The sequence below is a fragment of the Anas acuta genome, chromosome 18, assembly GCF_963932015.1.
Source record: "Anas acuta chromosome 18, bAnaAcu1.1, whole genome shotgun sequence".
Taxonomy (NCBI): Eukaryota; Metazoa; Chordata; class Aves; order Anseriformes; family Anatidae; genus Anas; species Anas acuta.
Genome location: NC_088996.1, coordinates 7,806,957 through 7,822,296, shown reverse-complemented (window position 1 = coordinate 7,822,296; position 15,340 = coordinate 7,806,957). Strand labels below are relative to the sequence as shown.

General features: G+C 36.5%; 1 protein-coding gene across 2 annotated transcripts in view; it reads left to right on the top strand.

The window, feature by feature from the left end:
- Positions 1-15,340, top strand: part of ANKFN1 (ankyrin repeat and fibronectin type III domain containing 1) — a 136,069-nt gene that overhangs the window by 67,567 nt on the left and 53,162 nt on the right. For both annotated transcript variants that reach the window (XM_068655151.1, XM_068655152.1), the window contains 4 exons: positions 83-217; positions 3,166-3,246; positions 5,398-5,599; positions 11,410-11,620. In XM_068655151.1, the coding sequence (XP_068511252.1) occupies positions 5,414-5,599; positions 11,410-11,620 (397 nt within the window). In that variant the 5' untranslated portion in view covers positions 83-217; positions 3,166-3,246; positions 5,398-5,413. The remainder of the gene's footprint in view (positions 1-82; positions 218-3,165; positions 3,247-5,397; positions 5,600-11,409; positions 11,621-15,340) is intronic.

Below are 15,340 nucleotides of genomic sequence, written 5' to 3'. Positions count from 1 at the left end.
TTGTCAGTCATCTTGTACTTCAGTAATTGCTACTAATACCAATTGCTAGCAATAATCGTTTCATTTCTGATCATTCATGCAGTATAAGGAAGAGGTTTACTCATTCTGCCCAGAGGCTGAACCAGCAGAGACAGCAAAGCCAATGTGATTCATTAAAGGAAGACACTGGACAATTACCACCAACTTGTTCATATTTTGCCTTGGATAGCCTAAGCTGGTAAGTCAAATTTATTTTTAACACATATATTGTTAACTATTAGTTCAAGAATAAAATTGTTTAATAAACATATTTAAGAATACGTATAGTGTTGAGTGTTTTCTTGTCTGTTGCTTTCCTAAGATCTAAAGGTAATTCTTTTACAGCTATGCTGTGCCCTTCTAGTTTACCTGTCTATACAGTGCAGCATGTTTGTGCCACATGAAACAGACGGTGATCTACAATTTAGACTTTTTTTTCTCAACAATCTGATTTTAAAAGGACATGAATATTATGTCAGTACTTACCAATCAAAATAATGCTTTTACAAGGAGAACATATTAATATTTATTTTTGAATTTGACTTTTAAAACACTCTGCTGTTAGGGAATTAAGAGGTTACTTCAGTGCTTATAAGTGGAAGTAGAAATCTGCTCACAATGATCAAGCTACCGTATGTGCAGCATGAAATGTGTGTAGGAAGACTTCTGTCACTGGTTTGGTGCATACTTTAACAGAGTGGTAGTTATGCAGATGAGACTGTGCTTTGGTGGTTATTTCCAGGATAGTACAGTAACTTTCCCCAGGAATGCAGGTTATTTATTCCTGGAAGCACTGCCATAAGTCCCCCTCCCCTCCCTCCTCTTTTTTTTTTTTTTTTTTTTTTTTTTTTTTTTTTTTTTTTTTTAGTTTTTGGCAATGCAAGCTAGTGCTAATTTAATTAACAACCAGTTATAAGAGGAGCTGCTCCTGTTAGTCTGTATCATTCTGGCCTTTACTGAGAAACCTTGTAACATGCTTGTTGTAGTTCAGGACTTGCTATGAGAATGCTAGTGAGAACACATAGGGCTGATCTGAACCATACTGAGATCTCCTTTCTCGGTTTCATTTTGACTGGTGCTAGGTATGTGCAGAGGTTTCCATCAATGAAAATCTCAAACGGGTTCATTCTGGACATCACCTGTTTCTAAACTGTTTGTCTGATGTACTGTAACAATATTAGTTGTCACAGTGATATATGCTCAGGTCAAGCATGTTTCGCTGGCAGAATTTGTTATTTCAGTGGATGCGTGTTTTTGGATTTCACTTGATTGGTGATGTAAAGACTGTGTCCTCACATCGGAGTGGGGAAGAGGGCAGGGGGGCATGAGTTACATAAAGGAGAATAAAGCTGCTTTTGCAAAATGGCATGCATCTATAACAATGAAATGCCAACATCCAGTTACATAATTCTGTTGCTTTTTATTATTATTTTGAAGTTGATATGTCTTTGTTTTCCTTATTTATTATTATGTATTTTATTCCTGATTCTACCCGATGTCATTTCAGTTGCTCCCCCAGGAGTCATTTTTACAGCTTAATAAGACCATACTTAAAGAAAGTTTTCCAGAATATGCAGCTTACATTCACCTTTCCTTTTTTTTTGTTCCATACCTTGTGTGTGACTAGAAAGTATATGTATGTTAAGTATGATAATCTTCAGCAGTGTTTTGCATCTTGCTGTTTCAGTGGTCAAGAACGCAGTGCATTTGCCTTACGTTATGCCAGCTGTTGCTTTTTTTTTTTTGTGTTTATTCCATGCATTGCTTCAGGGTTCTGATGGTTAGCATACAAAAATGCATATTTGTATTTTTCAAGTCATTTCTGGTGCATCGATTCTGTAGTATTGTTGAATAGCTGCAGCTCTTACAGTGTTTATCTAGCTTCTGTATAGATCCACCTGCTCTTGACTGAAGAAACATTTTTAAAAAGACTTTAAAAGATTCAATCCCCTTCTTACCTTTATGCTAATCTTAAGGAATTGCTTTGGCTCTGTACTCAGAAATGTTCACTACATAATATGGAAATGTTATTGTTACAGTCCTTGGAAGTCATTGTTCAGATGCTTAGTAACACTCTGTTTTATTCTGAATATATACATCCCGTGTCTTTGACCAGGTCATGGTGGGAAGGACTTTGCTAACCCCCAGAGATATTAATGCCTGGAGTCAAAGTAAGGTTTGGTACAGTCAACGCGACCAGTAGTCCACACCATGGAAAAAAGTCCTGAGCAGACTTGGTATTAAACTGCTGCTAGGCTTTCCAGGGTTGGAGACAAAGGCCAGAAGCCTAATGATACCTAAATTTATTTTGGTCCTGAGACTACAGTAACCTCCTAGAGAACTGTAGCATGTTTAGAAGTTTCTTTTTACAGTATGCATGTTGAAATGGAACTGACCGGCAAACTGAATTTTGAATGTGTACTGGGAGACATGATTATCAAACCCTCAGATTTCTTGGAAACTGTTCAAAGACTGAGAGGTGCTTTACTCTCTTAAGATAAATCCTCCTCATAAAAGAAAATGTTTCTGTCAAGGTGTTCCATGTAAATAAGTCTCTTCAGTGACTCTTCTCCACAGAAAAATTAGGGACTTGAAGTTGATAAGCATGTAGTTTGGTCAAGCAAAATGTAATAACCTAGGGTGGACTGATAAAGGCATAAGCTGTGTTAGCTTTAATAACAGGTATTGTTGTTTGGTTTTAGTAATACCACAATACGTATGAGAAGCCCTACTAAGTGGGTGAGCCTAATTTATTTAATGTAAACTTACTAAATGCCTACACAGCTTCTCAGTAAATTTCCATATTGGCCTGTGGGCTTAATGAAGCTTGTAACTTCTCCATAATGTAATATTATGCCATTCAGAGGTACCAAACTTGTTGCTTTTGGTGTAAAAAATAAAATCCCAAAGCAAACAAAGTAGGGTATGCTGAGGTATATTTGAATTAAGTATTGGATGGATCTACTTGGCTTTTTAGTCCATGTCCTGATGACATTTAGGTTTGCAAATTGTTGTCTCTCATACGCTCTTATAAGTGTGATAATTTGGTGTTCAGTATCTCCCCTCTTGGAATCAAATGGCTTTGGGAAATTGAAACTTTCTTTACAAACATACCTATAATATTAACTGGCCTGTTTTTGTCTACAGTTTGGGACTGATTCTTGAGCATAGTTTATTGATGAAAAGAAGTCTTTGGTTGATGCTAGCTTCACCCAGGTGAAAACTAAGGTAAGAGGAGGATAAATTTATGTGGGATGATCTGTAGTTCTATATGCTAATAAAAAACTATGAGAGGGTTACTCTGAAAAATGCATTACTTTTTGGTAAATTGCTGAGTTTCTTAAAATGGTAATAGCATGGAATAGTCAAAGATGAAGATCCTTTGGTAATCTGCTATTTTTAAAGTTTTTAAAATAAATATCTGAAAATAAATTGTATTATTGAAGCTATTTTAAACAGACACATGTGAATGAAATCTTTTGACCATTTTAAAACACATTTTATTTATATGTTTATACTTCCAACTTATTCAATTGATACATCTCTAAAACAAAAGGCTGCCTTCAAAGTTTGTCCAATACTGAAACTCAGCACTTACCAGCAACTTCCATGTGGTAAGGTCTGATGTACTTAGATTCCAGAACATGGTTCCAAATGATACTACTGCTTCTTGGAACATTTGTAAGTTGGTGATCTTAATTCTAGTGTTTTCTCTACGTGACTTTAACAAGCACATTCTCATTACAGAGACATTGATCAAACATATTTCCCTGTGTTCCTTGGTTCCCACTAAGCCTTTCTGTCTAGTCTATGCAGGCTTATTGCTGGGGGCAGTGAATAAAAAACTTCATATGAGGAGATGTCCTTGTAGTCACTGCAGAAACACATGTAATAAAACGCAGGATGAATTGAGTTGCTTGTTTGTGAGCCTCACTTTACCTTTCCTCTATAAGCTCGGAGAAAGACAGTCCAAAATCATCCTAGTACTGCTGCTCCCTGAGTCCCAGAGAGCTTGTTTCTTACTATAACCATTTTTGCATATTAGTTTCATGAATGCAACTCACACAGCATTGCTGTCTTCTGATTGCACGCACTGTTATAATTTAGCAAAATTTTCTCATCACATATCATAAGTATGTTGGCTTGATCTCTCTCCAATGCCTCATGAGCTTGGAGAATATATGAGGTTACTTTTCCTCAGATATGTTTACTCAGGATATCTGCTTCACCACTATTTGCAAATGAGAAAGGAAGGTGTAGATGGCTTATGAGATCTGGGTGGTGTATTTAATCTTAGGAACCAATTCATGCCAAAGAGCAGGTCCAACAGCAGGGTGAGTATTTAGTAAAGAAAGCTTTTATGATTGTAAATAATAATTAGACTCTAGTCCTGCTGTCTGGTTTGCTCACATGCAGGCTGAGAGACTATAACAACAAAGTCACAGGATTTGTATCATAGTACGAAGAATCTAAAGCTTATTTACAGGAAAAGATAGTTTGAAAGAGTAGCCAGGTTTACTATTAAGAAAAAATGGTGCATTTTTGTCACCTTTCTCACTTAGAGACATCCCTGAGGATGCAATTCAGTTCCTTCAGTATGGAACTGTAAACAGCAGCACTCAGGATCCCAGATTATTTTAACTGTAAAATATAGCATGTAAGGTCTTGGTTTGCAGTGCCCTGAACACCGTTTGGCCCCAGTAGTTTAAAGTAAAAATCCATGTATTCCTCATAATGCCTACAACAGAACCTAAACAGTTTTTCTTTCATTTATTTGCTATAACTTAATGCATTAGGAGTCCTAGTTACAGAGCAGGTTCTCCCCTGCCAAATGCTCCTCAAAATTCTGATAACAAAAAGCGGTCTCTGTAGCAAGGAACTCTCAGCCACCTGTCTTGCCCTGCTTGTGCTTGTGTCAACCTTTAGTCACTTGACAAGTTCAAAAATTCAGTAACCTGATGTATTCCTTTTCGGTTAGTTTGGTTTCATTCTGTCAAAATGCAGATTATGTACCAGTTATCCTAACATTACAGTAACATTTATAAAGCCTGTTTTCTGCATTACCAGAACTCACTTTGTCAAGAGTCCATTTCCATCATTAAACAAAACTCCTTCTTACACAAATTAGGAAATACTTCTGCAGTGGTCTATTTTTCTATCCTTAATTCTGCCTTGCCATAGATATCCATGGGACTAAATCCTTAAAGAGTGAATTGCCACTGAAAAGGCCTAGAAATATGCTTCCAAGTGTATGTGAAAAAAACTGTATGTGAAAAGGATTTTTGCCACAGAAATCATGCAATGTGTTTCTGTGATACAGTTCTGATCAATGACTTTAGTGTAGCAAAACCTTGTTAAACAGCTGTTGTTTTCTTCTAGGAACTACTAGGTGAAAATGACACAGCAAATGCATAATTTAAGTCTCCTTCAGACTAAGAAGAACAGCATGCCATCTTCTCCAAATGCTGCAAAGCGGTTGTATCGGAACCTGTCAGAGAAGCTGAAGGGCAGTCATACATCCTTTGACGAAGCATATTTCCGAGCTCGATCAGACCGGCTCAGTCTCCGTAAGACCTCAATGGTAATTACTTGATATTTACCAAATTGCTAGTTTCCTTCCTATTAATCTGTACACTTTTCCTCATCTTACTTTGCTGGTTCTCTGACTAGTGCTGTGCATTCTTCTCAAATTTAAAATTATGATCCTGTGTCTGACCTTCCTGAAGGCTGAAGAAAAACTGCCTTATGTTGGTGTTGTTTTATATTAGGAGTAAAGACTTAGCATTAGGGTTGGTCACAGACTGTGATGGTGGTTGCTAGATAAGGTAGTGAGAAAGATTACACGGGACCAGTATAGCCTGAGTCCTCTACACTAGTGACAGAACAGATCCAGGCACCCTAGTGCTGGTACAGGAAAACATGTAAGCACCTGCTGGTCTTAACATTCAATAACACTCTTATTTATGCCAGTGCTGGTAAAATTATACAACGTACAGCACACAGATTTTAAACAATGGGATGTTCCTGAAATAATAACAGTACAAGCTCAGTGCACTTCAGAATCTTTTACGTTTGCTGGAGCAAGATGAACCTGCTGTTGATATTGCCATAACAAAATAAAGTCTCCTTTTCCATAAGTAGGAGGAACAGACACATCCTTCAGTCTCCCCACTTATGAAGAGCAATGACCTTTGCTTAGTAGCTAACAGCTGTACTCTTGTGGCAGTGTGTTTCCAGCCTTTAGTTTGGAGATCATTTGAATTTGGACCTCTATTTAAATGTGAACTGTGGGAAAAGATCTCTTAGGTCATCTTTTCTCACTACTATCCTTCTTGCCTTTTTCTTTTGAATTACAAGTTTTTAACTGAGTGAAATTTAAAACAAACTAGTGCTGGGGACCATGCCAGAGCAGACTGACATCTAGACTGAATGAATGCCAGTCTGTTAACATATCTTCTGACCAGTGTTTCTCTAAATACACACTTCAAGTTATGTATTCCTTCAAATATGGGATCTTCTGTCATACTTAACTGATGAGAAATGACAAATGAGGATAGCCCAAAGACTGAGGAGCAGCACACTGATGAGGCTTGAATCCTCTGTTATCAACAGAGCTATATACTTACAGTCCCACTTCTCTCCCCTTTTCAGTGCAGAACTATCAGGCTGTGGAAGTGCCTATTCAATCAGTCATAATGAGAAGAATCAATTATGCGTTGCTTTTTTAATGGTAGTTTAATGGAATAGAGACTTCAGTTAACTTTTTCCTCTCAACCACTACACTGCTGTAGGAGTGACACAGCTTTTGTCACTGATGACCTACTGAGGGTACAGGCACCACTAGGTATAACCAGTATGGGGTCTGAGCTGGTGTCTGCAACAGTCAGTGAATAGTCTCCCATTGAACTCAAAAGGCTTCAAAACCCATTCTGTCTATTCTGCCTGTTTTTTTTGTTTGTTTGTTTGTTTTTTTACAGTTTTCCCTAGAAATAAATGGCAATGAAGCAATTAGTGAAGGGGTGGAAATATTCCAGGTTAAGTTGCTAGCTGTTGTATTTTCTAATCATTGAGTTTCTGTGGTACAGAGGCAAGTCAGTGACTAAAATCATGTCTCCAGGCAAGTGAACAACATTTGTTAGAATTTGTTTTCTTTCAACTTTGGCTAGTGAAGAGTTTTCTTTCCATTCTCTCTCGCTGTGCAACACTTTCCATTCAGTAAATTGTTGTCTTGCTGCAGACATAGCAATGTCCCAAAATAGCTTTATTCTTGAACTCATGTTTATCAAAACAAGACTTTGCAGAAACTACTTTAACGTTTTTTCCAACTCCAGTAGCGCACAGTAGACTTTTTCAGGCTAACCTAGAGCAAATATCTTGAAAGGGGTACTTCATTTTAATTAAGCTACATAAGATTGCATTTCTAAACACTCCAGCACTGAATCACTTACTGGAACATAGTTATTACTTACTGCAAAGCAATACTGTAGTTCTTTTCAGTATATACATTTGTGCACTAGTGTAACACCTAAATAAATTAATCACATAACACAGCTGTCTAGCTAATGATTAGAGGCTACAAGACTGAGTCAAGGAAAAAGAAATGTGAAAATTGTCCCTAAACTACACCTGATCGTTCTAAATGTGATTCAATTTCACTTTGAGTTCAATGGTTTTGTCTTTTCAGAGCAGAATAAATTACTTAGTAGATGTAAATGAAGTCAGAATTTAGAAGATATTTTTTGTATTTGTGACAATATCAACTGGACTGAAACTGAGTATGTGGGACTAAATACACTACATCTTACCCCTGGACTGTAAATGTCTAAAAAATGTTGCAATTCTAGAGTCTAATATATAGAATATGATCAGCTTTTTGCAGAAAACAATATAATCTTCAAATATGTTTTTGTTATTTATGTGAAAGCAAATAGTTGTGGAAAAGTGAGTGAGTACTGTAGAAGGTTTTCTAGGCTTGGAGAGCTGGGCTTGGTGCAGATTTCCAAATGGGACAATTTACTAGCATGGCTGAAAATGTGGTAGATATTTTGCTGTCTCATGAGGATGGTTTTTGACTGAAATAAGTCTGTTACGGTTAGATGTGCGCTACTATGTGGACAAGGGATACATGAACGCCTAGTTAGAAACGTCATATCACAATTCCATGTTTTTACACTCTGAAGTCACTGGACGTGCCAACATATTTTAGACTATTGGTTGCATCTGAATTGTTCATTTGGAAAACCTGATATTTGCAATTTTGTCTCAGAATTGTTTGCATTGGATGAAGTAGGTTATAAACGTCATGCTCTGTTTCTTTTTTAAATGAATGCAGCTTTTTCAATCAGATTTCTAATGAAATGAAGAAATAGAAATTCTCTTGTATCTTTGCATTTTTGGTGAAATATTCTTGCCAATAGATTTGCTGGCAAGAGTATTTATAAGGAACTAACTTAAGCATGTGCTCAGATTTTGTTCAGCAAGTGACTTAAGGAGAAAACTTCAGAAATACTTCAGTTATTTGGTTTGGCAATCAAGAATCTGAAGATGCATTCTTAAAGACATCTAGGCAGGTCTAAATCTTGACAAATAATGCAAAAATAACAAGTCAAATCGAAGTTTGGAAAATAATTTCACAGGAATCATTCAGATAGGAAAACTCTTCTGTTAAAGTATATGTAAATATTTGGAAAAGGACCAAATGCTTTTGTCAGCCATATCGCTGAGTTAATTTCAGCTGCAATGCTGATTTTAGCTATGGTTTTATCATTATTATGTAACAGGTTCTATTTTGTTTTTGTATAACGCAAAAAAATTCTGATATAGTACAGGATTTGAGTTTCACACAGAATTGGAATTAAAGACACATAATGGTATTCAGCCCTTACAGCAGTGTTCTACAAATGCTTACTCATTTAAACTTTATGCATAATCATAAGGTCAATTAAAAGAGGATGACTATTCTGATTTCCAAAAGGGGAGAAATTGTGCATGTACCCACTGCCACAGAAGTGAATATTTGATCTGAGACGTACCTAGTTTCCTGTCCTGAACTCCCACCACAAGGCTGTCTTTGATTAATATCATCAGTGCTACCTTTTTCTTCTACTCCCCAGCTGTTTGCCAGTGTTTCCTCAAATGAACTTAACTGATAGAAATGGGAACTAATGCAGTCATTCAGTTTACTTCAATCAATTCCCTTTGTAGTAAGCTATCTGTGAATTCACTCTTAAGTAAATTTTTCTATCTGTGATGAATTGCAAGAATAATATGATTTTGCTTGTTTTCTAATTGCATCAACACGGATATGCTTCTGAAGCATAATTCCCCCTTTATTTCATAATACAGCAGTATAGGAAAAGTTCCAAAATCAGTAAGAAAATAATTTGAAATGGGTGTAAACTAAGATGAAATTAATGTTTTTTTAGAAGGTAGATAAGACGAATATTTTTGAAGAATTGGTGAATATATTTTGCTTTTCTAATCATTAATATGAAAAGTCTTTCACTTCACAGTTCTGTATCCATAATAATGAAATTTCAAAGAGCCAGAAGTTTTTTTTTTCCTTCTTCCAGAGTGAGTTACCTTTTCTATTTAATTGTTTAAAAGGTAGATTTCCAAGTCTGCGCTAGTCTCCTTAGGTTCAATTTATTGCCGCAAAGTTCATTTCATCCTCAGATATTTCTCTAACATAGATGTCTCATTTATCTGTATTGAAAATTTGGGGTACATCTTATTTATATTTACTTGTTCTGCTGATCCCTAATATTCAGCATATTAAAACTTTTAAGGTAACATCATTTTGCAATTTCTTACTGTGATATGAATGCTTCACATGCAAAGCAGGAGACCAAAAGATTTCTGTCAGGCCTCAGACAAAATGTTTAAGGACATTTTTAACTCAACAAGTTCCAAATTGTAGCTGTGGACTCAAGTTTTCAGAACCACTTGCAAACCATTAAACTATGTATTTCAGGAGAAAAGGAAAGATGTTACAGATCAGTGCTCTATCAGAAAGTATTGCTTCAATTAAGGCAGAATTTAGGCAGGGGAATGCCAGATAAAATTGCATTAATTTAAAAAAAAAAAAAAAAAAAAAAAAGGAAAATTAGGTGTTTTGATATGGCTGAAATATTAATGTCTAATCACAGCAGAAGATGGTTTCAATTCAGAGTTTAGTCGCATCATTAAATATATATATATATTATTGTAAAATGATTGTCACTGTGGTTCTTCCATTGCGGGTTTCAGAATACAGGAAACTAGCTTACATAATGTATCTGGATTACTTTGTCCCTTATGTATACATTTCTTTAGTGCGCCTTCTGGCACGATATGCCTACATAGATCTCTGTTCCTTTATGTGACCACATGCTGAGCCCTCCTTGCTTAGCTGGGCCTCTTGCTTCTACTAACTCATTCTTAAGAGAAAAAAAAGCCACCACACTATTGGGTAATTATGGCAATGGGGCACTGGGAAGGAATTTAAAGAATCTTGGCAAATAACATGTCATTACTGTAGGCTCCAGAATGATGTTCTCATAACAGAAACCTGCAGGCCATGCTACCCTCCTGCACCTGCTTCTCCCAGCTCATTTAAGAAATGATAGGTTTCTTTGTATTTACAGTTTTTTTATATACTTGTCATTGGTAAGGAAAAAGGTTCACTGGATCTCTCTGCTTCAGAGCTGCTGCCATGTATGTTCTTGATTTTGCTTTCCCTTATGCTTATGCTTACGTTCTCTGCTGATCAGACACACTTTTTCTGAACATGCTCACTGGATAGTTATTTCTACTTTATTTAAAGATGATGCATCTCAAAGCTTCTTCCATTTACAAGTTACATGCAAAAACATAAGCACCTAGAAATGACTGAAGTGTTGGAGTGAACAGTACCTGTTAATAGCTTACACTGCACCTGTGCAAGTTTTTCTCCAGAATGACTTATTTGATTTGAATTTTGGTTACTTGAGTTTGTATACCCCAGATTTTAACTTTAAATTTAGATATTGAAAAAATAAGTAGTCCAGCACCTTGTCAAAATCATAGTCTTTCTTCCAGTTCCACATCAAAAACATACAATATTTCTTATATGGTTCAATTACAGGACAGGTATCTAAATAAGAGCAAGTTTGTTTTGGATTGGTTTGAATCTCATCTTAATCTTCCTAGAGCCGTGAACCAAGTTTAAGTACACAACTCCAGAGGCAGAGCAAGTTCAGTTTTGTTGCAAACGATTTCCATATTTTTAGCTGAACCTAGGATGGGGCTGAAGGTTCAATATTTTATAATAATCTTTCAAAACTCAAATTTTCCCCATTTATTTTTTAAAATAGTGACATTTGGAAAGTTCTACTGATTTTATTTTTATTTTTATTTTTTATTGGTACACAGAATTTCCAGTGCAATGAAGCTATGTTTGAGGCCGTAGAACAGCAAGATCTGGATGCTGTTCAGATTCTTCTTTATCAATACACACTGGAGGAACTGGACCTGAACACACCAAACAGTGAAGGACTAACTCCATTGGATATTGCCATTTTGACAAACAACGTCCCTATTGCTAGGACTCTTCTACACGTTGGGGCAAAGGAAAGCCCACACTGTAAGTAAAGTACACATATTGAATTGGTTTAGATAATTGCCTGTAAGAGATTAGGTTTGCTATTGTTTTAGGAAATTAATTACATTACACACAAAATCTGACTGGCTTTATCATGAAGATAATCGTACCAGCAATAGCACTACAGTGCTGGAGGACATCTGCAGAAATATCTCTTTGAATGTGTGCAAAGCAGGCTGTTTTTGATACACCAACTGGTTAATCAGGTTGAATTTATAACCTAATGAATGGAGGGGCAGCTGAGTTAATATCAATGCTGAGAAGAAATCTTTAAAAACACAGAAACGGGTACTGAGTGAGTGAGTGATACAAGATCATGGCATGAAAATGGAGATAGTCATCAAAAATGAAAGGATTATGGGTTATCTAGGCTGTGGTTTATTTTGATTATTTTGGTCTTGGTTATGCTGCCTTCAGGAGAATGATTTTGTTGAAATTTAACATTTCCATTACCTCAGATTCCTGCTCATAACTCCTCATCCCTATTCTTCAAATGGACTAAAATTGCAGTCAAATGAGACTTCAAAGTTCTACAGAACCAAAGGATATCTAAGCACAAAATAGGCCTTCACGCATTACTGGAATACCATTGTTGCTTATAACTACATATTGTAGTTATAGAACTGTCCTTTGTATTCCTTCATGGGCATTTTTATGCACAATTTGTGGGCTGGAGGGTGACTTACCAACCCAATTAATCAACCGTAAACCATGACACAAACTCTGACGCCTTACTTATGTCTAAAAATACACCAATGTTGTATGCGAATTTGTTTCAAACTGTCAATGCCTATATTTAGGACATTCCCAGCAAGGCTATAATGAGACTGTGTTTGAGGGGTTCGGCCACTGCAGACTCTGCCATTAATTTGAAGTTAGTTAAATTAACAACATTTAGTGCTGGCATGTCAATCTCAGTGCTCCAGGAAATTGCACCTTGAGGCTACTAACATTGCCAGTTTTTTCACTGGAGTGTGTGTGTGTGCGTGTGTGTGTGTGCTGAGTTTTTTTGCCAGACCCTCAGTGTTGGTACACCTTTATTGCTTTTCTATGTCCACAGCACTTATATTATCATTTATTCTGGCCTCCTTTAACCTTCCCTGGAGATTTTTGCATAGTGTAGCTGCTCAGTGAAAAGAGTTTTTTAGCTTTATATTTATTTGTTTATTTTTCTGTCATGGTTCATGACTGAGGCTTTAAAAAAAAGTGTGACAGCATTTAGAGTACATGATTGACTGCTGAAGCAACATTCATTAACCATGACAAATCTAGAGGAAAACACAGTCTTGAGTGTTCTAAACAGCAGTAAAAAAGACTAAACTAATTTTTCATTGACCTCATCTGTAAATAAATGCAGTCTGATGGCGAGCAGGGGCAATCATAAATTAGTATTCATTTCCTGTAATTAATGCAAACATGCCTATGAACACAGAGAATATGAATACATAACCACCTCATTTCCATTTCAAAATATACCCACCAAATTTCCACTTCACTTATCTTGATTTTTAGCTTTTCTGATTGAAATAAAGGTTGAAGTATTCTCAATAAAAAGCAAATGATTGTTGGTTGTTGTTTTTTTTTAATTATTAATTATTATTATTTTTATTTTAATGATTTATGATTGCTACTTAAGAGCAAAATGCAAAAAGTTGTTTTCAGCACTCAAAACAAAGGTCTGGAACAGCTTTGTATATGACTTTGTTCTTGTGAAACTGACAGTGGCCACTTTATTTTCTCTAGTCTTTCTGCTTTGCTTCTTCTATTTAACCAAACTTGTTAGAATTAAACCCATTCTGTTTGTATGATGTCGGGCCTTCAAGAACATGATTCAGCACCTAGTAGGAGCATTTTCATTTCTCTGGTGAGTGGTGAGCAATTGAGAAAGACTTCTCCAGGCTCAGTAGGAGGGGAGATTTCAAGGTAAAATTCTGACTCGCAGTTTTGGGACAGGACACAAGTATCTCTTAATCTGATTAAGTGATTGCATAGCACCAATACAAAGACCTGGGAGACTGCAAGGTAAAGAAATTCCCCATTGCAAGTGTACACTGAAAACTTCCTATAGAGAAATCTCTGGCATCAGTGACCAGTGACCCAGCTGAAATCTCATTATAGACTCAATGCTGTAGAAAAGAGGATCTGAAGGACAGATAGTTTCCAGCTGTATCACCTGGACTGCTGCCTGCAATAGGCAGAAGAGCAGATAAAGCAATAGAATGTAAAACTATAATCTTCATTTCCACATGGAACTCAGACTGTGTAAATCTTCACAAGAACCCAAAATCTCTTAAAGTAGGATCAGAAAATACAACATTTAAAATATTAATTTAGCAGGGAGGAGGAAAAACATTTGCTGTTGTCGAAGTCTACTGTTATCAATCGTTTCAGTTATCCTTATTCATCATATATGGCTAGTCTTATTCATGTGAACCTAAATATAAATAAGATTAAAATTTCCAGTGGCTGAACTGACACATTTCCAAGACCTGACAATTGTCGATCACAGGGGAACAGATACTCAGTGAGAACTTGAACCAATGCCAATTCACAATCACCTGAAGTTCTGGCACATAAAATCTCCTTTCTCAGTCCTGTTGTGCTATCAGATGTGTTGCATGCTTATTGTAGGCATGAAGCCAGGAAACCCCGTCACCTTTGGCCTCCCAGTAAACAGCAGTTTAGAGAATACCAGCAGATTCCAGTAAGCCTGGCCATATGTCTCTGATGTCCGTATGAAGAATGATCAAACTTCAAGAAGGATGGCTACAAGCCAGCTTCTGAAAGCAAAGTCTAAGAAACAAACATTCTTCAAAAACAACCTTTCGGATGTCAGAGGTGTTGAGTAATTCTTCACTTTCCTCCTGTGGTTTTAAAGATCCCGTGGTACTTTTCACATTAATATGTAGCATTATACTTAGATCTAATAAAATTCAATTGTGATATTGTAATGAGAGACAGCGGGCAAAGTTAAAGCAAGAGAGGTTCAGACCAGATAAAACAAACACCTTTTTCACCATAAGGACAGTAAAGCGGTGGAACAGGTTGCCCAGAGGGGTTGTAAAGACTCTGTCCTAGGAAGTTTTCAAGACCAGAATGGGTAATGCCCTCAGTAACTTGGCCTGACCTTGTAGCTGGCCCTGTTTTGAACAAGAAGTTTGGTCTAGAGTGTTTTGATGTCAAAAGCCAGTCAGAGTTTTAGTCCCTTATATGGCACAGTTTGATGTTTCCAGAAATTGTTACTGGTTGGCTTATGCAAGTAAATGATCAGTGCAGCCTGTGCAACACTGCTGCTGTTCCTACAAAAACCTTCGGGAAACTAACAGCCTGCTTGTCCCTAGAGAGCAACACCACACTATTGCTAAGAGTAGTGACTTGTGCCAGAGAAGAGTCTTGGATAAATAAGTCTTTTAAAACTATTTCAGAATTCTTCTGCAAATTACCAGACACCAGAGAATAGTTATTTTCTGTGATTTCAGAATTCCTTCTTTTATACGTTATATCCTGCATATTGAACATCAAATTAGTTGTTGCATTTCTTCTCAGATTAAGTAGCTTTACAAATCCTATTTTCTAATCTGTAAATAGATTTAAACAATTTCAGACTAAGAGCAATTCTGAAAATAGTGCTTGATTCATCACGTTTCTCTATATAATCAAGGGGCTGGTTTAGGGCAGTTTTGTGGACTTGGGTTCAGGTCA